Source organism: Pan troglodytes, chromosome 9 (genome assembly GCF_028858775.2).
Source record: "Pan troglodytes isolate AG18354 chromosome 9, NHGRI_mPanTro3-v2.0_pri, whole genome shotgun sequence".
Taxonomy (NCBI): domain Eukaryota; kingdom Metazoa; phylum Chordata; class Mammalia; order Primates; family Hominidae; genus Pan; species Pan troglodytes.
In genome coordinates this window covers 122,763,612-122,787,267 of record NC_072407.2, presented here as the reverse complement: position 1 = coordinate 122,787,267, position 23,656 = coordinate 122,763,612, and the positions used below count along the sequence as shown (strand labels likewise).

General features: G+C 48.2%; 1 protein-coding gene across 6 annotated transcripts in view; it reads right to left on the bottom strand.

Moving 5' to 3' along the window:
* The window catches only part of GRIK4 (glutamate ionotropic receptor kainate type subunit 4), a 476,087-nt gene that overhangs the window by 143,796 nt on the left and 308,635 nt on the right, over positions 1–23,656 (bottom strand). For all 6 annotated transcript variants that reach the window (XM_016919844.4, XM_016919847.4, XM_016919845.4 and 3 more), the window contains 3 exons: positions 23,386–23,551; positions 11,286–11,464; positions 6,474–6,527 (listed from right to left, as the gene is read on the bottom strand). In XM_016919844.4, coding sequence (XP_016775333.1) covers positions 6,474–6,527; positions 11,286–11,464; positions 23,386–23,551 — 399 coding nt within the window. The remainder of the gene's footprint in view (positions 1–6,473; positions 6,528–11,285; positions 11,465–23,385; positions 23,552–23,656) is intronic.

Sequence of the window (23,656 nt, the reverse complement as noted above, 5' to 3'; positions counted from 1 at the left end):
TCTGCTGAGATGGCAGCTCCTGCCATAGGCACAGGGCCCACCTATGCTCTCTGATAATAGATTAGGGTGATTTTATCTTTTCTGTTAGGCAGTGACTGCATATCTCTCTGGGTTCATTAGTAGCTGGATAATCCCTCCAGATTTATTAGCTCAAATTGAGCTTCCTCCTTCATCTCTTCTCTTACGGCATCAACCACCCTGCTGTCTCAACGGTAGACTGGTTGCCCAGAGGCCCTTAATTCTTTATGTCTTTTATTCAAACTTCCATCAGTCTTGCACAACAAAGGTTTCCCCCAACCAAACCCAGAGGCCGACTGGAAGACAGAGACTCCCTTGCAGAGTAAAGAGCGGAATAAGCACAGTGCATCTATAACCGCCCTATGCATGCCCTCCTCGGGTAAGAGAACACGGGAAGCTGACATCCTTATAACTAAGTGCTGATTTCCACTTTTAGGATCAGTTATCCTCTAAAAAGACAAGCCAGGGCTTGGGATTCTAGTTGGTTTTTTAGTATACATGAAATAGATGTGTGATGATGATTGATAATTTAATAATGTGGCAGAGATTGCTTTGTGATCATTAAACTCATTTCCTCTTCTCCCTGGGCACATGGCTAGACTACCTTTCCCAGCTTCCCTTACAAGTGAGTGTGGCCATGTGATGAATTCTAGCCAATGGAATTGTGAGCTGAAATAATACGTGTCACTTCCAGGCCTGACCCATAAACCCTCCCATGTATGATCTTCCATGTTGTTTTCCTAACACTGGTCTCTAAGAGGACACATTTATAAACTAGAAGAAGACTGGGGCCTTGAATAACCTTATGGAATGCTGCTCACCAGAAACACCCTTTTGGAACTTCAATTGAGTAAGAAATTTACTTCCATTGTGTGAAACGATGAGATCTGGGGGTTTATCTGTTATAGCAGCTAGCATTACCTACCAGGTACAGTGTTATCAGTTGCTAATTTTTAAATCTTACCAAGATTTTCAAAAGATGGATATTATTATTCACATTTTACATATGAGGACAGAGAACCTCCAAAGGTCCCAGCTCATAAGCTCCTGAACTGGAGATTTTTACCACTTCTGACTGATTGTAAGGATGCAATTTTTATTCATCAGCTACTTTCCCTCATTATAAAGCTTCTTAATCGCCAGGACTCTCAACTTCAGTCATGTGGTCTTGCTTCTTCCAATTTGCACACTTCAAATAGAAATAAAAAACACATCTGACTACTTGACACCCATCGAGATGGCTATTATTTTTAAAAATGAAAAATAGCAAGTATTGTCAAGGTTGCAGAGAAACCGGGACCTTTGTACATTGCTGACAGGAACGAAAAATGGTGTGGTCATTCTGGAAAATGTTTGGTGGTTTCTCAATAAAAAAACGGATAATTACCACATGACCCAGCAATTCCACTCTTAGGCATATACACAAAAGGACTGAAAGCAGGGACTTGAACAGACATTTGCACACCCATGTTCATGCCAGCATTATTCACAAGAGCCAAAAGGTGGAGGCGACCCACGTGTCCATCGATGAATGAACGGATACACAAAATCTGGTGTGTGTGTGTCTACACACACATAGTATATTATTTGGCCTTAAAAAGGCAGGCAATTCTGACATATGAATGAACCCTAAAGACATGAATCTAAGTAAACAGAGCCAAACACAAAAGGACAAATATTATATGATTCCACTTACATGAAATACCTAGAGTAGTCATATCCATACAGAGAGAAATTAGAATGATGGTTGCCAGGGGCTGGGTGCAAAAAGGCATGGGGAGTTTGCATCTAATGGGTACAGAGTTTCATTCTGAAAAGGTGAAAAATGTTCTGGAGGTGGATGGTATTGATGGTTGCATAACAATGTGGATGTACTTCATGCCACTGAAAAGTGTACTTAAATATGGTTACAATGGCAAATGTTATGTCACATATATTTCACCACAATAATACAAAGCTTAAAAAAAAGAAATGCAATTTCTGACACATGCTACAACATGAATGAACCTAGAAAACATTATGCTGAGTGAAATAAACGACACAAAAAATAAATATTGTATAATTCCACTTCTATGAGGCAAACTCATTGAGAAGAAAATAACATGGAGGTTACCACAGGCCATGGGGACGGGGAATGGGGAGCTACTGATTAATGGGTACAGAGTTTCTGTTTGGCTGGATGAAGTTTTAGAAATATATAGTGGTGATGGTTGTACAACACTAAGAATATAATTAACGCCACTAAACTGCAAACAAAGGCAGGCAGGCAGGCAGATTGATTTCTGGATGAGGGCAGAAACTAGTTCCCTGTGTTGGCATGCTTTTATGACTCTGCACAGTAATTTTATTTCTCTTAATTTGTTCCTTAATCGGTCCACTTCACTTTGGCCTGGACTCTTGACCCCTTGCCTCAGTCTACCTGCCAGGACTTACTTCCTCATAGTTGCTCTCTGCGTGCCTGACCTCTGGCCAAGTGCTGTCAATTTCCCTGTCAAGTTCTCACGATTTGGACCTCATAAGCTGACCCTCTGCCCCAGGGCTCCCACCTTAACCAGGTGCCATTGCCGTCTGTTGATCAGAGATGTGCTCTGCGGGGAATGATTCCTGACCCACTAGAACCAGAAGCAGGGGCATGATGCTGTTTCACTGATCAAGTCTCCAACATCAGTTCCGACCACCCAGATCTCATTTTGAAATAGGTAATACAAATAAAAGGCCCAGATGTCAGTTCACTGTTTCCTCTGACTGTGTGCCTTCATCTCCATACTTCCTGTCACTGACTTCCTCCTCTGTTCTGGAGAGGGGCTGTCCCTGTCTGCTGCTCTCTCCCCTCCTGCAGAAGTGTCTCTCTCCATTGCCTGACACCTCACTGTCACCCTGTCACTGAGCCCAGCTTCCCCTGCACCAGAGACCTGGCCCTTCCCTGGACTTGCCCAGCTTCTTCCAGCTCCGCCTGTGATGGCTGTGTGACCCCCGAGCAGCCTCCGCTCTCTCTGGCTCAGTTCCTCTTATTGCATCAGTCACCTCTGTCACCCAAGGCTCAGGGTTAGAACACTCACTCTTCTGCTGACCGGACCCTGACAGAGAGAGAAACTGTGTTTCTATAGGGTCAAATGAACTGATGGTTTAGAAGTTCGATTCGTGATGGATAATTTTGTCCCAATTCTTGTGATGGGTAATCAACTGACAGAATCCACAGCAGTCAACCTAATTCATTTATTACAGATGCCCTAAATCAATCACTTTTCTTTATGCCTGGATGGGAGTGAGGTATGGGCATTTGATCAATTACTCAGCAATTACCGACACAAATAAACCCTACAATGGCCAGTTCAGTCACACACAATAACCATACTACCTAGTCCTATTTCTTATCTGGAAATAAATAAAATGGCATTTTAGGAGTCACTTTCACAGGCCATGCATGGCTGGGGAGCAAAATAAGCATCTTCCATTCATTTTAGCCCATGGGAGGCATAAGCTGGACTTCTTAAAATAACACCTTCTCCTAAATAAACTCGTATTGTGAGTCCATTGCTATGTGCACATTATCTCCCGAGGCAGGTACTATTAGTGTCCACTTATAGAAGAGGTTCCCGGGGCTCAGAAAGGTTAAGTAACCTGCACAGGATCACACAGCCAGTAGCTAGTCAAACAAAAGTTTTGAGTCATGAGTACCTAATGCCAAGGTCCGTCCATGCCTTTCCCGTTCACCCTGCTTGTTCTCTAAAAGCTGATCTGAGGACCTACTGCATCACTGTAGCAGAATTCAGAGTGATGAGACACGGTGGAGATCCCCAAGGGATTCAGAGAAAGAAGAAATAAGAATGAAAACCCAGCTGGCATCTGTATTGGGGAGAAGGGACTGGAGAATGCAGAAGACAACTCATTACCCTCTGGATGAAGCCCCTCCCTCTATGGCCCAAAACACCAACTGGGCCAGATGCAGTGGCTCACACCTGTAATCCCAGCCTTTTTGGAAGCCAAGGCAGGCAGATCACCTGAAGTCAGGAGTTTGAGAGCAGCCTAGCCAATGTTGTGAAACCCCATCTCTGCTAAAAATACAAAAATTAGCGAGGCATGGTGGCGTGTGCCTGTAATCCCAGCTACTTGGGAGGCGGAGGCAGGAAAATGGCTTGAACCTGGGAGGCAGAGGTTGGAAGGTGAATCAAGATGGCACTACTGCACTTCAGCCTGGGTGACAGAGCGAGATTCTGTCTCAAAAAAAGCAAAAACAAAACACACACACACACACAAACAAAATAAAAAGCAAACAAACAAACAAACAAAACACCAACTGCAACTGGGCAGAAAGAGTGGTCCTAAAAACAGTTTCTTTACTCCTATTAGAGGTTTGTCCCTTTTAGAAAGCCAACACACTCATGAGAAGCTTCTAGAATATTCTCTTACTGGCAGATTTTTGCAATGGCTCTGCTGTCGTTTTCTTGACTATTATTCAACCAGCATCATTTATATAGTTACTTTTCATCATGATTTCCTCTTGCAAACTTACAAACTGTTAATTCCATGAGTCCTGTTAATTCCCAAAGCTGATCTCATCCATGCCCACCCAAAAAGGAGAAAAGCTCTTTGAAAACTGAAAGCATCATAGAGCTATATATTTTTCTAAATATAATGCCTTAGAAACATATAGTACTTTGCTATTTAAAATACATTTTTACTTACAGAATTCCAGTTAATCCTCATAATAAACTTGTAAGGTTTTATGTTCCCATTTTTTTTTATTATACTTTAAGTTTTAGGGTACATGTGCACATTGCGCAGGTTAGTTACATATGTATACATGTGCCATGCTGGTGTGCTGCACCCACTAACTCGTCATCTAGCATTAGGTATATCTCCCAATGCTATCCCTCCCCCCTCCCCCCACCCCACCACAGTCCCCAGAGTGTGATGTTCCCCTTCCTGTGTCCATGTGATCTCATTGTTCAATTCCCACCTATGAGTGAGAAAAGGACTATAAATCATGCTGCTATATGTTCCCATTTTTAAAATGAGAAAACTGTGGTTCAGAGAGTCACTGCGACTCAACCAAAGGCTCACAGTGAGCATAAGGCTGAGTCAGGACTTGACTCTGGGCCTCCTGACTTCACAGGCCAGTGCTTTTTCCACTAGATAATATCATCACCATCATTCTTATGATTTCTATGAATGGGAAATAGTGGTACACTGTGGAGGATGCTGTCTTAAAAACCTCTAAGCCAAGCAACTCCACCTCATTCCGGTTACTGTCCTGGGAACTCATATTCCAAATGAATGGCTTCCTTCCATCTGCTAAATCACCCCAGCGACACCTCGTTGCCCAGTTCCTTCCTCCTCTACTCATGTTGCCGGCCTAATTTAGGGAGCCTCTCTGGCAGGCTGGCACTGGCCTGCCTTTTCCCTCTCCTCCTTCTATTTCCCAGGCTCCCAAAATGGAACACAACTGTACTTTAATCTCTCTTTGCTCCTTTGCCAACTTGCCCGGGCTCCCCCAGATGCCTCCTTACTTTAAGCAAATGCTTTTGCTTTGCTCTGGGAGTAGTCTAATCCTTTTCTCCCTTTTTACATATCAATGCTCTAATTTATAGCAGCAGTGTTAGGTTAAAAAAAAAAAGGAAACAAGTTCATCTGTTTTATGTTTTGAGGGGCATGAGGGAGATTCTGGGGTGCTGGTAATGCTCTATTTCTGGAGCTGTGTGCTGCTTACACAGGTGTGCTTACTTGGAAAAAGTTTTCTTAAGCTACGCGCATATAATATGTGTGGCTTTCATCTATGTGCACGCTAGACTACAATGAAGATGCCCAACAATGGGGCAGGTATTTGGATGGTGGTGGCAAACTAGGCACTTCTACTCAAGTTCAAGCGAAGGCTGAACGGCTTCCTGACAAGCCTGTTGTGGGAGTCCCTATACCAGAAGAAAGGTCACATTAAATTCCTCTAAGGTCTGTTTCAGCTCTGAGAACAAAGGCCTGTCAGATGCTACAGGGTTAACAATCCCACAGCAGCCCCTGGAAAGGACTGTTCATAGACACCGACAGCTGGAAAAGAACAAGGATCTCAGAGTCCAAGCCTGTCTCTCTGGGCTGTCATCTCCTAAACCTCACAGGACTTTTTAGGACACCTGATCCCTAAGTCCATGTAGAGACTAGACTGCAGGCCAGTAACTGGACCTACTGAGGAGGCTCGTCCATCACACTACAGCCCAGAATTCGCTTTATGTAGCTAGCGGCATTTGAATGGAGGCATTAGATTCCCCAAATCCTCATTCTCCTGTGGCTCAGAATTATTGGGATGAGAATTTCCAGGACGCCCTGCCTCTCTGGTTGGCTTCTGCTCCTCTGCTTCTATCTCCTGTACTCGTCATCCTCTGGGTTTTTTTCCCTTATAATCCATCAATCCTGACCACTGACAACACTCTCTTCCAAGGAGGTGAGCTGTGAGAACATCTTACCAGATTAGTGAAGATGTATGTGTAATAGGCTGACACCATCCCAAGTTCGGCTGCCTGCAAGGCGAAGAGAAGGAGATTAGAGAAGAAAACAAAAACTCACTTGAAGCAAATGAGCAGTAGGGGTTCCAAGTGTCTACCATTTGTCTGGCCCACTGCCCCTTGGCACCAGGCAGAACAGAACATCTTGATTAGTTCTTATGTTGCCCTTGATCTTAGAGGATGGAGCACAGAAATTCTGGTCTCAAGAGCGGGGTCTCTCCACCTCCGCCTGGCCCCCTACCCCTGCAGTGGCATGCGTAGTAGCTGGTGTTCTTGTACACAACATACTCCCATGGATATAGCCAGACATTACTGAAACCAAAATGACTTTTAGGGAAATGAAGCAAATAATAAAAAAGACTACAATAATGATCTCCACAGCTATTAACAATAACAATGGCTAACACTAACCCACTGTTTAGTATGTGTCAGGCACTCTCAAGCATTCTACATGGGATGACTCTATGAGGTTGGCGCTATTATTCCTCCCCAACCCCATTTTACAGCTGAGGAAACTGACACAACGAAAGGCTAAGTGACTTGCACAAGATCACATGTCTCATTAATGGAAAAGATAAAAGCAAATCCAGGCAGCCTAATTTCAGTGCTTTTATCCAAACTCTATACTCCCCCTTCAGGACTGTTACATTGATGGAACCACAAACACAACTCTCTTTGGGGCCCTGGCATAGATAAGAGAGTCCGTAGGTTGTAGCAATGCAAATGAACTCCACTCTGTCAGAGTGCAGGGCAGACTCATAAGGGTATTCTTGAATCTGCAGTGACGTCGGAAACAAGTGACTCATTTGCAAACTTGGGTCCTTTATTTGTCGTAAGGAATCAGTTGCCTGTGGCATGCCTCACCCTTGATCACAGCGCATCAGTGTGGCATCACTCCACAGTTGAGAACTGCTACATCAGGAGAGTCTCCCTTTTGTCTGATCTTTGTACCCATCATAAATACCCCTAGCCAACCTTCCCCGTCAGTGTGCCTGGCTTTGAGTGTGACAGGTGCTATAGAAACTGACACGTAGATCAGGAAAATAATGAGCCCCGTTCTCTCTGGGGACCCTCATCCCTCCTGACAGTCGGCTAGATTGTCATAATGTATCCTGCAGCCCTGGGCCACTGGGAGACCCGTTTTGTCATGACTATTGAGGTGGATGGAGGAGAAACCAGACCAAGGATGATTACATTTTTCCTCTTACATAGTGTTCATCTCCCAAGGAACTCAAATAATTTTGTGAGCTTCTTTTTTTGTTTGTTTGTTTTTTCTTTGAGTCAGAGTCTCACTCTGTCACCCAGGCTGGAGTGCATTGGCGCGATCATAGCTCACTGCAACCTCCGCCTCCTGGGTTCAAGTGATTCTCCTGCCTCAGGCTGCCAGGTAGCTGAAATTACAGGCACCCACCACCACACCTGGCTAATTTTTGTATTTTTAGTAGAGATGGGATTTTGCCATATTGGCCAGGCTGGTCTTGAACTCTTGACCTCAAGTGATCTGCCTGCCTTGGCCTCCCAAAGTGCTGGGATTACAGGCGTGAGGCACCGCGCCTGTAATCTTATAGGATTCTTATAGGAACCCTTGCAGGCTCCCTGAGGAGCAGGTTGAGGGTAACTCTATCATGGTTGTTCCAATGGGAAGCTGGAGGGCAAATGCTCAGTGACTGGGGCAGGAGTCTCAGGGCACAAGGGAGCTCAAAGCCTCTTTGGTGAGGCTCCTTCTTCCTCCAGGCCAAGCTATATTTCCTCCTTCACTTTCAAGAGGATGATGTGGCAAGATGACCAACCCATCCTACGCCCCACTGCACACACACAATCACACTGTCCAAGTAAGAGTGCTGCTGCATCTCACCCCTGCCTAGACGGATGCGACCCACAGAGCGAGCCCGCTGCTTACAGCGACGGGCTGGGGGCAGAGGGTCCGGGCGGGGTCACAGTGGGGAGCTAAAACCCGCTTTGTGAAATCTGCTGTCCTAGAGATAAAAGACAAGAGATCCTTGGTTTTTAAGGCCTGATTTCTGGGTAAACATGGAGTTCGTTGCTGGAACAGCCGCTCAATAAAATCAGGGATTACTCTGCAAATCCTCCTGAAATCAAGAGATGGCAGAGTGTTGCCAAGCTCCAGGGGCTGGACTCCCACGTGCACACTGAGTCTCCCAGAGGCCCTGTGTGCTCCCTGCCCACTCTGCTTCCCATCCTTGCTGAGGCCCTGAGAGGCCCTGTTGTGCCCTCCTGGAGGGAAGAGTACGGAGCCCCAGGGAAGCATGAGGACAGAGGCCAGGCCTGATGGAATGCCTGCCTGCCTGGGCCATTGGTAAGGCAAATGGGCAAAGGGAACAGGCTTTCCTGAAGCCTTGCTGCTCATTGATCAGTGTGGCTCCAATGTCACAGGAGTTGGGGCTGACAGGTGAGCTCAGGAAAGACAGCCCTGAGGCATCGAGCAGAACCGTTTGCTAATAATGATCACTACACTACAGGCAGAGCTTCCTTCAAAAGCATGGCCACACACACACACACACACACACACACACACCTATAAAGTGTTTTTAATTAACATACCCAGTATTGGCAAGGGTGCTATAAGACACCTATATGCTGCTGGCGAAAGTGTAAACTGTTACAGCCTTTCTAAAATGCAATCTGGCAAATCATATCAGAATCCTTAAAAGCATGCATACCTTTAACTCAGTAATTCCACTTCTAGAAATGTATGCTGGGGAAATATTCATGAATGTGTATAAAGATTTATGTACAAAGATGTGCACCTCAGCATTATTTATTGTAGCAAAAGATTTGAAACAACCTGTATCTCCAACAATAAAGTGATGGTTAAATAAATTATGGGACATCTGTATGATAGGAAATGAGGCAGCCATTAAAATATTTCTAGAAAAATGTTTAATGACATGGGGAAAATGCATGGCATAGAATTAAGTGTGGACAAAAAGCGCTTACAGAAAAGTTTGTGCAGTATGACAATAATTTGGGGGAAAAATGTGTCTGTAAAGCAGAAAAAAACAGACATCAAAATTTAACAGTGGTTAAATAGCTCTGGGTGATAGGATTGTGAATAATTTTTAGTTTCTTCTATGTGCTTTCTGTTCTATATGTTCCAAAATTTCAACAATGAACTAGTAATGCTGTTCGAATAAAAAAAAATAATAGTGCAACATCAGATGCTGGGAGCTATGGAGGGCACGAGGCTGGCCCCCAGAGGCTTCTACCTGGGGGCTGTTCAGGCGGGCTCCAGCTACCACAGGGGGACCTGTGTATTCTGAGCTACCTTCCACAAGGGTGATGGAGGGACATCTATCTACTAAGCTGAAGCTCTCACTTCCTGCTCCCAGCCTTCCCTAAAGAGGGCCCCTCTCCTCTCGTGAAACTTGGTGGAGCTTTTCTACCCTTAATGACTTCATTGATCATGGCTCTAGGCATAAGAGAAGACAGAGGAAAAGGAAGAAAAGAGAAAAATGCTGTGTTTCCGTGTGTGTGTGTGTGTGTGTGTGTGTGTCAGAGAGAAAGACAGAGAGAGAAAGAAAGAGAGAGATAATGTGAGTTGGGTATACGCACACAGACAGACATGGCTTTGGAGCTCTGGAAGATTACTATAGCAACGGGCTGAAGGGACAGCCCTCAGTACTGAGAGAACTCATTCAAATCTCTTACTAACTCTGAGTCAAAAACGAGCTGAGGAGGGGCAGCTGGGAGGGAGGGAGGGAAGGAGGGGAGACAATCATCTGAGTGTCTGCGGGCTCCTCACAGCTTGGCAGAGGTTAACGAGGAGCCTCGCTCCCCCAGTGGAAGACGGCAGGTTGTGCTTAAACGTGCAATTAAAATGGCATTAGGAGAGGCCAGTGCGCCTGGAGAGGTTGGGGGAGCCGCCAAGGAGCCTGGAAACGGGGCCCGTTCTCTCCGAAGTTCATGCCCAGCCCAGCCACCAGCCCAGGAACTGGCGTCAGGTGACTCCGATGCTACCCAGCTATTTCCAGCAGTTTGTCCTGTGTGGGGCCCCTAGGCTCCCGACGTCTCTCTCTCTTGGATCAGCCTCACTCACAGAGTTCTGGTTTCCAGTGTGCATGTTCTGACTCAGGGGCCGGCACTGCCCCTCCAACTCCAGGAGCTTAGGAGACACTACCTGATTTGCAGATAAGAGAGGGTTGTGCAGGCTCAGCCCTGCTCCACTCAGGGCTGGGCCTTGGACACATCTGTTCATCTCCCAGAGTCTCAGTTCCTTCTTCTGTGAGGGAAGACATTATACCTACCTCGCGTCATTGCTGAGAGCTCTACGCTGGGAGATCGACTACACAGAAGTGCTGTGTAACTGTTGTGCACCGTGTCAGGACTAAAGACAGAGCTGGCATTCAGCAGTACACACTGGTGTGACAGTCCTGTTGTTAAACTACGGAAACATTTCTATACCATTTGGCAAACGGCCTCTGCCCAAGCCCCTTGGGTGCCCCACCCTAGCCCCTCCTAGGAACCCGCAGACCTCTCCACAGAGCCCTTAGCAGGGTCTAAGTTTGGTAGCATCTAGGTGTCTCCGTTGCCTACTGCCCTGCTGCCCCAGTGCTGAAAACGACATCACCCTCACCCTGCTTTCTTCTTTCATTTTTCGGGAACCGCTCATTGAAAACAGAAGCACAGAGAGAGGTTTGTAAGAGTTCAGGTCCAGCCCGGGGCTCCGTCAGCCTCAGCTCAGGAGGACCCTCAAGGCAAGGAGGGGGGAGGGTGGAGCTCAGCAGGGGGTGGGGGAGAGAGGGAGGCTCCCACCTTCAGGAGGATGGTGTGGGACATGGAGGCGTTGGCGTGGATGATGATGGTGGCGGTCTTGTCGTCCCGGATCTCCTTGAGGAGCGGGGTGGGGTCCCGGGTGTCATCCAGCATGCGGACGGACAGCGTGTCCTTGGAGATAAGGAATTGCCGGAGCAGCTTCTCTAGGTTTAAAAGGCCTGGAGGGGAGAGAGGATGAAGCCCCTGAGGGTCCACAGAGCTGCCTCTAGAGACACCTGGGCAGAAGCAGGAAGGCAGGGAGATGTGGGCTGGAAGTGGGGTGGGGGGGTCTGGCCCCATTGACAGCATTAAGGAGACAGATCATAACCTGAGCAGGTTTCTCAGCCTCTTTGGGCTTCAATGATCCCATCTAAAATAAAAGAACACTTCTGAGTCCATCACCTCCCCTGACTCCCTCGAGAATGTTCTTTTACAGTAGAGACGGAAGCTCCCTTGGGTGGAATAAGAGAATACCCCCTCCTCCCCACCACCCTCAAAAGCCGGATAGGATGCACAGAGACCAAGACCTGGGTTCAGAGACCACCAGGCCTGAGTCTGCTTCCCTAATTCATGGACTTCTCCATGTGGCCAGTTGTCTTGGCCTCAGTTTCCTCAATTGAGAAGTTAGAATTATCACAGCAGCCAGCACTCAGGTCCAAGGCAAGGATTACTAGAGGCCACGTGTGAAGGGCTCAGGCCCAAGCCTCGGACACGGTAAACCCTCATAAATGTTACACTGGGCTCTGTAAGAGCCTTTGTTTTCATTTTGGAGGTGGAGGAGCAATTCCCTTAAGATCCCAAGGCCCAGAAAACAGATCTAGCAAAATGCTTTGAACTGCTCAGAGCCTCGTGGCTGCATTAAGACAAAGTATTATGATGATCATAAGGGAACAGGCTTTGAACTGCACTCCAGCAGGCAAGAATCTGGGCCCAGAACAAAACAGAAAAAAGGGACTGTGCACCAAGGACCTACCCCTGCCCTCCCTCACTCCCTCCTCTCCCACCCACCAGCTATTTGATGCCTAGGGCCCTGGTGGGAGGAGGGGTTCCAGAATGATGTCACTGAGACATGAGGGTCTTAATTCTGCCTTGTCTTTGGAAAGGCATGCCAGCCAGGAGAGGGTATGTGTGTATGGGGTGGGGGAGGGAAATGTGGGGGGTGGGGGTGATGTGGGGGTGCAGGAGGCAGAGTGTGGTCTCAATTCCCATGGAAAAAGACATCACGTAGGCGTTTGCTCCCAAAAGCAATGATAAGGGCAACATTTATCAAATGCTTATTGTGTTCCAGTTAATGTGCGAAACATTTTACATGGCTTATCTCATGTAAGTCCTCACGACAATCCCATAAAGTATTATAATCCCCAGCACAGAGGAGAATCGGAGGTAGGAAGGACGAGTAACTGGCCTCACACACTGGGATGGCGAGGGAAGGGTTGGCTTTCTAACCAGTCCAAGGCCCCGTGCTGCTGGTTTCTGTACTGGCTGATGGGATATTCAACTCGGGGATGGCTTGACTACAACCCCGGAAGACTTTCCTGCATAGGTTACTCACCGCCCAGGCCAAAAAGGAGGGAGAGCCTCCCATCCACCTCCTCGCGTTGCAGATTGGTGACATGACTTACTCAGCAAACAGAGACACGGGGACACAGCTGGGACCAGAATTCTGATCTCAGTTTTCTGATTTCTATCCAACCCTCTTTCCATGAGACCAGGCTGCCTCTGAGGACAAACTCAGCTGGAGGCAGTGGGCACAGTGCCTGGGAAGGTCCAGAGACACGCGTCTCAGGGCTTAGGAGAGGGAAGCTGATGCTGGTTGTGTGTCTGTGCTTTTTTTTTTTTCTTCACAGGAAGGAGAGGGTAGTGGAGTTGGAGCCCAAGGGACTGGCCTGATAGAGACAGGAGCTCTGGGAAGGTGCTGCCAACCCGTCTTCCTGTCACCTGTTTTGAGAAGGCTTTCTAGGGAGCTGGAGGCTGTGGCAGGTCGGGAAGAAGCCCTGGGAAGGCCTGTTATTTATTAAGATGCTTCAGAAACAGCCCAGCTGTGCAAACCACAACGCTGGCCTTTCCTCTCTTCCCTGACAGGGTTTCGATGGAGACTTGTAAAGACTCTCTGCCGCCGCCATCTGTGCCCCTCACAGCCCCTCACCATTGGCCCCCACAACAGTGGCACTGATGTTGCCGGGTTACTCCCTGCCAATCCTGATCCCAAAGCTCTGGATTCAAGCTCAGGGTCAGCCCTCCTTGGCTAAGTGACCTTGAGAAGTTGTCTAACCTCTTCAAAGCTCCATTCTTCATCTGTAGAATGGGCAAAGGAGGATGAGAACTCACTGTGATCATACGAGAAAGGCCGCCGGGAAGTGGGATGTACGGTCTCCATGTTACTCCTGTATTTACCCATCCCCAGAAGTGCTCCAAGGGCAGGCGCGGCAAGGCAGATGAAGAGTCAGGCAAGGACACATCTGTTCAACCAACACTCTCTGGCATGTCCTGAGTGCCAGGCATTGTGCAGACAGGACACCAGGCAGAGAAGACGGGTCACATACAATCCCTGCCCTCAGGAGTTTAGGGTCCCGGCACTCGCAGCTAAGTTGATGATGAAGTTCAAATCACATCCCCGTTTTGTTTGGCAGCCTGAATTTAATCTTTTTTTTAGGGGGCAGCCTCATTTTGTCCTATATGTAAAGTGGAGAGAGTATTTACCGCCTCTTCCTCAGAGATGATGTGAAAAGCTAACTCCTACCTGGACAAAGGTCTGGGTGTCTGATCCAAAAGACATTCTTAACAAGGAGGTGGAGGGAGGCCACGGAGCTGGTGCATCTGGAGTCTCAGCTATCTCCTGGGCAGGCTGTGGGTGAGGGCGCCCCACAGCTGGAGAGGTGAACAAGCAAGGGGTGGCAAAGGCAACCTCCCCAGGTCCTAGAATGGAGCATGAAGAATCTTTGGAGCCTGACTGGGAAAGAGGCCAAATCCCCTGGGATTCTTCAGACAGGCAATGAAATTCAGTGGGACGAGACAGGGAAGGCTGGGGGATGACAGCAGGGTTATGCATAGCATGGTGCTGCCTGGCAGAGGCCACCGGGGATGCTTTATTCCTTTGCAAATGGCAGGTGCAGGAAACTCCCAGGGAAAGAGAGCCCCCCAGATGTCAGATAAACTGGGGACCTGTTCCAATCAATTCCCAGCCTGCTACCCCTTGGAGAGTTCTGCTGTCCTTTAAACAAAGAACAGCATCATTCCCCATCCCATATAACATGCTCTGTGTGCTGAGACGCGGGGTGGGGACAGGAGAGAGGAGGCGGCAAGTCCTCTGGGAGGTCCGCATCCCGCCCAGAATTGCCTATCAGTCAGTTGTTCCATTTCCCAACCTGGACACACCTGGCTCAGCACAAAGAACCCAGTCTGGGGACATGAGTGCCAACCCCAGCAATGCCAGGCAGGTTACTATGGTAACAGCCCCACCCCTCTGTGCCTCAGTTTCCTTTTCTGTGGAATAAGGGGAGTGACTACATTACAGGGTCATTAAGAAGATGGCAACTACAAGGGGCTTAACAAACCTTGTTTCCCACTCACCCCCCAACTACCCTTTACCCCATCTCCTCCCTGAAACTTTCTCTCCGTTCTCCAGCCTCCACCCTCTTCTCACGTCTCCCACCTCTTACAGGATTATCCAACCCGCCAAAGATAGCCTTGGTTTTAAACCATAGAAAGTATTTGAGAGCACGTATATGCGTAAGTATGTGTATGTGCATAGTTGTGTGTGTATATATTTGTAATATACAGTATGTGCATAAATGGTTTCAGCGTTAGGTAGGGGGCCCATTTCAGACTTCCCTGCATATCCCCAGTGCAGGCAGGGTGCATGGTGCTTGCTGGATTGGACTGATGTAGAGACTGTGGGGGAAGAAAGTAACTAAATCCTAACAAGTCAGGGGAGCAGCAGTGCCAGGCAGGAACCGTCGCCATGTCACTTGAGGAGCAGCTGACTTGGGTGCCTGGCCAGAGGGAGAGAAGGAAGGGCTGTCACGAGGCAGGCTAGCTCTTAGCAGCTTCAAGGACTAAACCCAGGAGTCATGAGGGAGTGGAAGTCACAGGGAGACAGACTCCAGCTCAATGTAAGGAATAACTCTTCCTTTATGATGCAGTGGGCTGCCCATGAGGTAGTGAGTTCCCCATCACTGGAGGTAGTCAAGGAAAGACCAAAGCCCCTCTTGAGGATCACTATAGAGGGAATTAAACCAGTGGATGGAAAGTCGAACTAGTAAGACGTTGATGTCTTTCCAGCCCAGAGATCCTCTAATTTTATGAATCAGAAGAGGATACTTTTTAATTCTAGGCAGTGGAAGAAATTTACATTAGGAAAAGTGTGGTTTAGTTACATTGAGAGTATTAAGAGTTTTCAGGGCAGTTTGGCATTTTCGAATTGTCATTCTCCTCACCTTTATCTGTTTAATGGAACTAAGGGATTCACCAAAGGCAGCTGCCATCACAGGGGTTAAAAGCTGCTCTCTTCCCCACACCCCATCCACTTCCACCCCCGCCCTCCTCTCCTTCCAGACCATGGCCCAGCAGCAGGCCTGCCTGCCTGCCTGCCAAGTCTAAGGCTGAGAGGGGCCTAGGGAACCTATTAGCCTTGCTCAGGATGCAGCGGGACGGATCGATGAGAGAGTCGGCAGGCAGGCTGTTCTGGGAGGAAGAAGGGAGGCTGGCTTCTGGAACTGGAAGGCAGGGGCCAAGAGGGGTAGGAGGAGGATGTCGAGGTAGGGAAAGGCACAGCCAGGGGTGGACACAGCCGCAGGACAAGGACACCAAGACCTAAGCGATGGGTCTGCAGGGGACACAGAGGACCCTTGTATCAAAAAATATTATAAAAATAAACACCTCTTTCAACAAGCTTCCTTCCCTCTTTACTGGCTGGAGTAGTGCCTTGGTCCTGGACCAGCACTTTTTAACCTTGTGGGAAGCAGTTCATATAAGATTGATCTTTGCGGATTGTGGTGAGGATTTAATGAGATAGTATGAATTCAATATGGCACATAGTGTCCTAAACCTAAACCTTCCCCTTTCCCCTGCCAGGTGCCCATGCCTCAGGGTGTGCGGTTGTCGGACCTGTTCCACGGAGCGAACCCTCACCAGAGGGACAAGATGAGGGTCCAAGGTGTCCCCAGGTGGGGAAGGGGCACAGAACAAGTTCAAGTTCTGGAATGATGTATTTTACCTGCATCCCAAATTTGTCCCATCCCGCACCTAAGCTTTGCTCCAGGAACAGGCAGGCAAGGCCAGCAGGGCAAGAGGAGAGGGAGAGAGGAGCCAGCTGAGGCTTCTTGCTCACAGGTGGACCGTAGGTGGCCGTGTTTGGCCATCGAGGCTGTCCCTTCTACAATGGCAAGAATGGGTGTCGGAAGACCCCGGCCTCTGTGTTCCCATCAGCCTCCTGATTTCAGGATGTGTTTCCAGCTTGGGCCTCAGCTACTGGGACCTGGTAGACATCCCTGCTCTGAGAATAACCGTCAGTGTTTCCTAAATTCCTTCACATACACAACTGATTTCATCCTCCTGACTGCCCTGGGAGGTGGGTATTATTATCCCTGAGTCAAGACAGAATTGCTGGGGCGGGAGAAATTCAGTGACTGAGATCATACGGTCAGAGGTCCCAGGACAGGCCAGGATCCAAACCCAGGTTATCTGATTCCACATTCTGGTCTCTGATACATGGGATGGTCTCGGTCCTCCCATACTGTAGGAAAGATGGTCCCTCACTTCTCTGTCTTCTTTAGGAAAGCTGGGAGAGAAGGTAGCAGGAATCATGTGACCTTGAAGATGGAGATAATCTCTCTTTTCCTCTGCATATAATGAGAATGTTGATAGAGCCCATCTTATACGGTTATCATGAGTTATACGGTTTAAATAAGAGAATCTAAAATTTAAATGAGATAATATAAAAACCCTTAGCATGGTGTTGGGCACGTAGTAAGTGCTCTGTAATGGGAGGACTGTGACCTTCCTGGTATCAGCACAGAGCTGCATGGTTAATTTTTTATCATTATGAGCAAAAGGCCTCCCACAGGGCCTCCTGGGGACAGCACAGGGAAGGCCCACTACCGTCCTGGTTACTCTTCCAGGGCCTTGGGTATCACTGCCTACTCCCCATCCTCCACCCCCACTGCCATAAGCAGAGTTGCAGAATAAAATAACAGTAATTAAATGTGGTATCGTGTTCTGGGCCCAGTTACTTTCCCATCCAATTACCTCAATAGACATTATTATCATCTTGTTACATGGCAGGAAACTAAGGCTCAGAGAGGCAGATTGACCTGCTCCGTGTCACACAGCTCCCAAGTGGTGGTGCAGCTTGGCTGACTCTGGTATCCTGCCGTTCTCTTTGACAGCACATCCTCCCCAAGGGCAGGGACTGCCTCGAGATCCAAGTCTGCTCCTCTCCAGTAGCCTGGGCCACGTTTGGTGATCACAGGCTGGTAGGAGGACAGAGCCCGACCTCAGCTGACTCTTGCTCCCAGGTCTGGCCTTGCCTCATTTGAAAGAGATCAGAGTAAGGGAGGAAAGGAAAACTCATGTGTGCCGAGCATTTCCTCGGTGTGGACACTGTATTATTCACTCTCCAGGTGTCATCTATTGAATCCCCTCAGCCATCCCGGGAGCGAGGTTTCACTGTTTATACATGAGACAACAGAGGTAGAGGGTAAAGTCACTTTTCCAAGGTCTCACAGGTAGAAAATAAGTAGCAGAAGATGTGGGGACACAGGCCATGTAACCACAAAAAGGACATTAAAATATTCAGAAAGAGGCCAGGCGCGGTGGTTCATGCCTGTAACCCCAGCACTTTGGGAGGCTGAGGTGGGCGGATGACCTAAGGTGAGCAGTTTGAGACCAGCCTGGCCAACATGGTGAAACCCTGTCTCTACTAAAAATACAAAAAGTTAGCTGAGCATGGTGGCTCACATCTGTAATCCCAGCTACTCGGGAGGCTGAGGCAGGAGAATCGCTTGAACCCAGGAAGCAGAGGTTGCAGTGAGCAGAGATCACACCATTGCACTTCAGCCTGGGCAACAGAGCAAGACTCCGTCTCAAAAACAAACAAACAAACAAAAACAAGCAAACAAAAAACTCAGAAAGAAATATAAAAGCAAGCATTAAAAAAATAATAATAATAAAATAAGGCCAGGCACAGTGGCTCATAGCTGTAATCCCAGCACTTCGGGAGGCCGAGGCAGGCGATCACCTGAGGTCAGGGGTTCGAGACCAGCCTGGCCAACATGGTGAAACCTGTCTCTACAAAAAAATTAAAAAATTAGCCAGGCGTGGTGGTGCATGCCTATAATCCCAGCTACTTAGGAGACTGAGGCAGAAGAATCACTTGAACCCGAGAGATGAAGGTTGCAGTGAGCTGAGATTGCGCCACTGCACTCCAGCCTGGCCAACAGAGTGAGACCCTGTCAAAAAAAAAAAAAAAGAAAAGAAGGAAAAAAAATAAGATTTGAGACATGTAGGAAGATAGCAGGGAAATACACAGCATGTTATACCTGTGGCTTCGGGCCCAGCCTGAGGTCAACAGGTAGATCCGCGGCAGGGCTGGGTGATCTGACCAACAGGCCCTGGGCACCCACAGTGGTGAGCCCCAACTCTCCTTGGAAGCCCCCCAGTAGCCAACTCCCTCAGGCTCTGTGAGCTCTGACCAGGAGGACCACACCTGGGCTGCTCACCACATCTCCTCCCCCAGCCTCATCAGAAACAGGCACTTGCAAATGTTCTTTTTTTCCCATTAAAGAAAAATAATGTAATATACAATATCTCTCTACTTGGTCCAAAACCTGCTTATTAAAAATCTACTTTTGGGAAGGAAGAGAGTAAGTGGCATGATTCTCCATGGAATTATCTCCGTTATGCCTAATTTTGATGGCTGGAAAATAGAATTAGATTCTGCTCCTAATTCTACTCACAGTATCTCTCGGCCCTGCATTAATAAGGAAGATGGAAGAGTGTCTCCTTCAGAGCTCTGAGCTGCATTTCCCTTCGGTCCCTCATTTTCTCATCCCTTAATTAGATTTTTAATCCTCTGTGCCCTTGAACTTCTGCTCTGCTCCACCTTCCCTGCTCTGGCCCTGGAGGGTGGGGACTGGAGTCCCTCAGCAGCCTCAGCAGGTGAGTTCCAGCAGCTCTGTGTTGTGTGCCTGCCAAGTCCGCTGGGATGTGGGCCGTCCCCTACTGCACCTGGACAGGCACATCTGCTCCAGAACCTTGTCTGTGCTTAGCTGTCCTGCACCCCTGCTCGAGGGAACAAGGGCACATGTTGTTCAGAGAGATCTCTGCCCTTCCCTGAAAACTGCACCTGCCAGGCAGAGCCCGTCCTCGAACCACTGCTCCAGGGCTGTTTGTGCAGACCATGATGGTGGAAGGGGGTCATGGAGAGGGAAGAGCCAGCTTGAAGATCAGAGGACTAAGATAAAGTCTTAGCTTTGCCACGTACCAGCTGTGCGACCTGGCGTCCCTTAATACCTCCAAGACTCTGTTTTCTCAGCTCTGGAATGACCGGGGAGGAGGGAGGTAAAATGGAGAAATGTTAAGTGAAAGTGCTTTGCCATCTGCACGGAACTGTTTGAATGTCAAGGAATGTCATAATTCTAATGGGAAGAGCCCTGGGCTGGGAGGCAACAGTATTAGCATAGTGCTTAGTGTGTAGTAGATGCTTAGCAAACATCTGAGCAACCTGTTTCCCAAAAGCCCAGCAAGAACTGAAGCAGAGGAAACACGTCTCAGCCTAAAAGCAAGCCAGACTGTGACTAGACACAAAAAGAACTTCCTGTCAGGTTGGTGAGATATTGTACCAGCATTGAGGAAGACTGCAGGACCATCTTTGCCTGGAGACATTTGCGGATACCCTCTGTCTCTTAACAACCCCGCTGTGTACACAGGGTACACCAGTTCAGTCCTGCCAAAATGGGCGTGTGGCAGTCAGTTCTAGGGGAGAATCCTTGAGCCTGTTACACCATTCGATGGTCCAAGGGCACCACAGGAGGAAAACCACCCAGTGGAATGCAGAGCTTCCCACTGTGTTCCTTGAAGTGGGAGCATCCTTCAGGCTGTAAGATCAGCATTCTTTTTCGGCTCATGGTCAAACTTATTTGAAAGAAAATGAAGCAAATACATGTTTTGGCCACAGGACATCTGAGTGTGTCCATGCTAATGTGTATCGTCAACTTCCTCCACTAGGAGGAAATAGAATGAAGGGTTATCCAAACATTATTTTTTTGCCATAAAACTCCTGGTCCACAAAACACGTATCATCAAAGCCGAGCTGTCCTGTAGAACTTTCCTCCATGATGGGAATGTTCCACACTTGTGCTGTCCAACACAGCAGCCACCAGCCACGTGGCTACTGACCACTTGAAATGTAACAAGACTGAGGAACTGGATTTCTAAGTTTATTTAATTTTAATCAATTCATATGTACACTTGAATAGCCATACGTGGCTTGTGGCTACTGCTTTGGTCATCACAGATCCAGAGGAAACCCATTTGATAAATAGAGGTGTAATGACGATGGTGCACTGGACTGTGATTCAGAGAATCTGGATTCAAATCCAAGCTCTACCACTTACTAATTATGAGACTCTAGCCAAACCAAGCTACCTTCTGGGCCTCCCTTTCTTCTTCTCTAGCTGAGGGGGTTAGAATCTATGTTCACTGATTTCTTGCCAAACCCCTTTCATGGAAGCCCTGCTGGAGAACTCCAGTGTACCTCAATTATCATTTTACTGTCTTTCTTTTTTTTTTTTTTTTTTTGAGACAGGGTTTCACTCCTGTCACCCAGGTTGGAGTGCAGTGGCATGATCTCGGCTCACTGCAACCTCCACCTCCAGGGTTCAAGTGATTCTCATGTCTCAGCCTCCCAAGTAGCTGGGATTACAGGCGCGTACCACCACGCCCGTCTAATTTTTACATATTCAGTAGAAACGGGGTTTCTACTACATTGGCCAGACTGGTCTCAAACTCCTGATGTCAAGTGATCTTCCCACCTTGGCCTTCCAAAGTGTTGGGATTACAGGTGTGAGCCACCGCACCGATTTTACTGTGTTAATTGCTTCATGACCATCGACCCTGCTTAGTTTTCCATCAAGTCTGCTTCATCTTTGAGAACAGAGGCTGCGTGTTGCTCTCTTATGCCGTACATAGAGTGTAAGGGTGCCCAGCACCCAGGAGATGCTCGAAGATGCCTGTTGACTGCCTGAGTGATGGACTGGAGTGCTCTTGAATGCACCCAACTTGCTGGTGCCACTCAGGGTCTGCCTGTTGAACAAGGCTTTGAGTTCAACTTTCTTTCTCCACGTCTGAGGGTCCCCAGCTCCTTGGGTCTAATTCCAGTTCCCAACTCCTTTGCCCTTTTCACAGACCCAAAACCAGTTGTTCCACAAGGGCACACCCATGATGAGAACTGCCTCGCCTTAGAAGACATTCCTTAGAGAGTGACCTTCAAGGGCTCGCAGATGACACAGGACCAAGTCCATGTTCCTTGCCTGCTACAAGGATCTCTGCTACCTTCCCCAGCCTCTCTTTCCATCTTTATCCAGCATGGACTCTAGGCTCCAACCTACTTCCCCTAGGCACAGCATCAGGATCCCTGCCTCCCTCTCTTGCTCCTCATCTGGCATGACCTATCTCTTTCCCTCCTTTTCTAAATCATTTTTATCCTTTGAGATCCAGTTGAAGCCCTGCCCACATCCCAAAGCCTATCTAGCACCCTGTACTCAGGGACACTCTCCTCGACTGGCCACATTGCACATTTGACACTTAGCATAAACCACTCTGGGCCTTCTCAGATCAGTGGCAAGGGCCCTATTTTCTCTGCATCCACTGCAGGGCTCTGGAAGAGCTTTCAACTTGAAGTGAGGAGGCCTGTATTTGAGTTTGGGCCCTGGTGCTTAAGTTGTGTGGCCTTGGGCAAGTCATTTCACCTCCTAGAGTCTCAACTTCCTCAACTTTGAAATGGGGAGATCTAACACCTCCAAACCCACTGGGTGGTCACAGCCGAGTTGGAACTCAGTTCCTTGATTTCTTGGGTAGCACAGATTGAATATTCAACAAAATTGTATTGGATAAATGAATTAAAGCACATGCCAGGCACAGAGGTCGGGGAAAGTAGGTGGTTCTGACTCTTAATAGAGAGGTGGCTTTTGTATTTGGAGACTGTGGGGATTCCAGGATGCAGGAAGGGCTTGAGAAGGCAGAGCAGTTCTGAGAAGCCATAGAAAGGAGCCCTAATAAAGATGGAATCGCTCTGCAGTGCAACCCATAAAAACCCCAGGTAAGCCCTGGACAGGTGAGCTGCGCAGGACACAGGTACCTGGGGCTCACGCACTGGGCTCCAGCAGTAGCCAGTGGCCAGCACCTGTTTGACCACATGTGGGTGCACAGCTGCCGCCGGGAGCACACAGATGCACAGATTTGCTGGAAGGTGCTGGCTTAAATTAGCTAAATCTCATAAACACTAAATTTATGTCACAAATTGACTGACAGTCATAGAAAACACATTTCCAAAACCTGCATTTGCTAAAAAATGCTTTATCAGGAATTGACCTCGGACCTTGTTCCATCAGCAAAACCTGCTCTCCAGGGGAAGAAGTTCTTCAACCCATCAAGTACAAATGCATCCAATTTTATATGTTCCCTCTCTCTCTTTTTGTATCTCCTTGACAATGAAGCTGAGAATGTGGGAATTGAGTTTGCAGATGCAAAAAGGCTTGGCGGTTGGCCAGTCTCCTTGTAACCTAGTTCCCCTCTGTTCCACTCATGCCCAGGGAGTCCTGGCAAATAGTACTCCTGGATGGACTCCCTCCCCATCTCTCTCTCTCTTTCTCTCTTTTTCTCTTTCTCTCTTACACACACACACACACACACACACACACACACACACACACACAGAGAGAGAGACATGAGCATGGGAATGCCCAAACTCATTGGTTATCAGCCCTGTGGATCTGAAGGAAGCCTCCCCTTCCTGGAGGGTCTCCAGCCAGGGGCACAGGGAATCAGGCCAAAATCAACAAGACTGGACTGTCTGGGGCAGAGCCAGCCTGGGGAAACTTACATTCTGCTTTGGCACAGATGAGGCAGGCGGTGGTGCAGTTGAAGAAGTTCAGGATCCCAGCTACAGCCACGCTGATGTCGGTGTTGCTGGGGTGGAGGTTCAGGGTTGTGAATCTCTGGAACTGGAACTTGACGAACTCCTCTGGGGCCACTTTGAAGTGAGGGACCTGGCAAGAGGAGCAAAAACGGACAGCAGGGAGGATCCAGGTGGGTGAAAAGGAAGAAAGAGGGATGAGTGAGCTGAGGTTGTGGAGGGTGGGTTCTTTTATGTA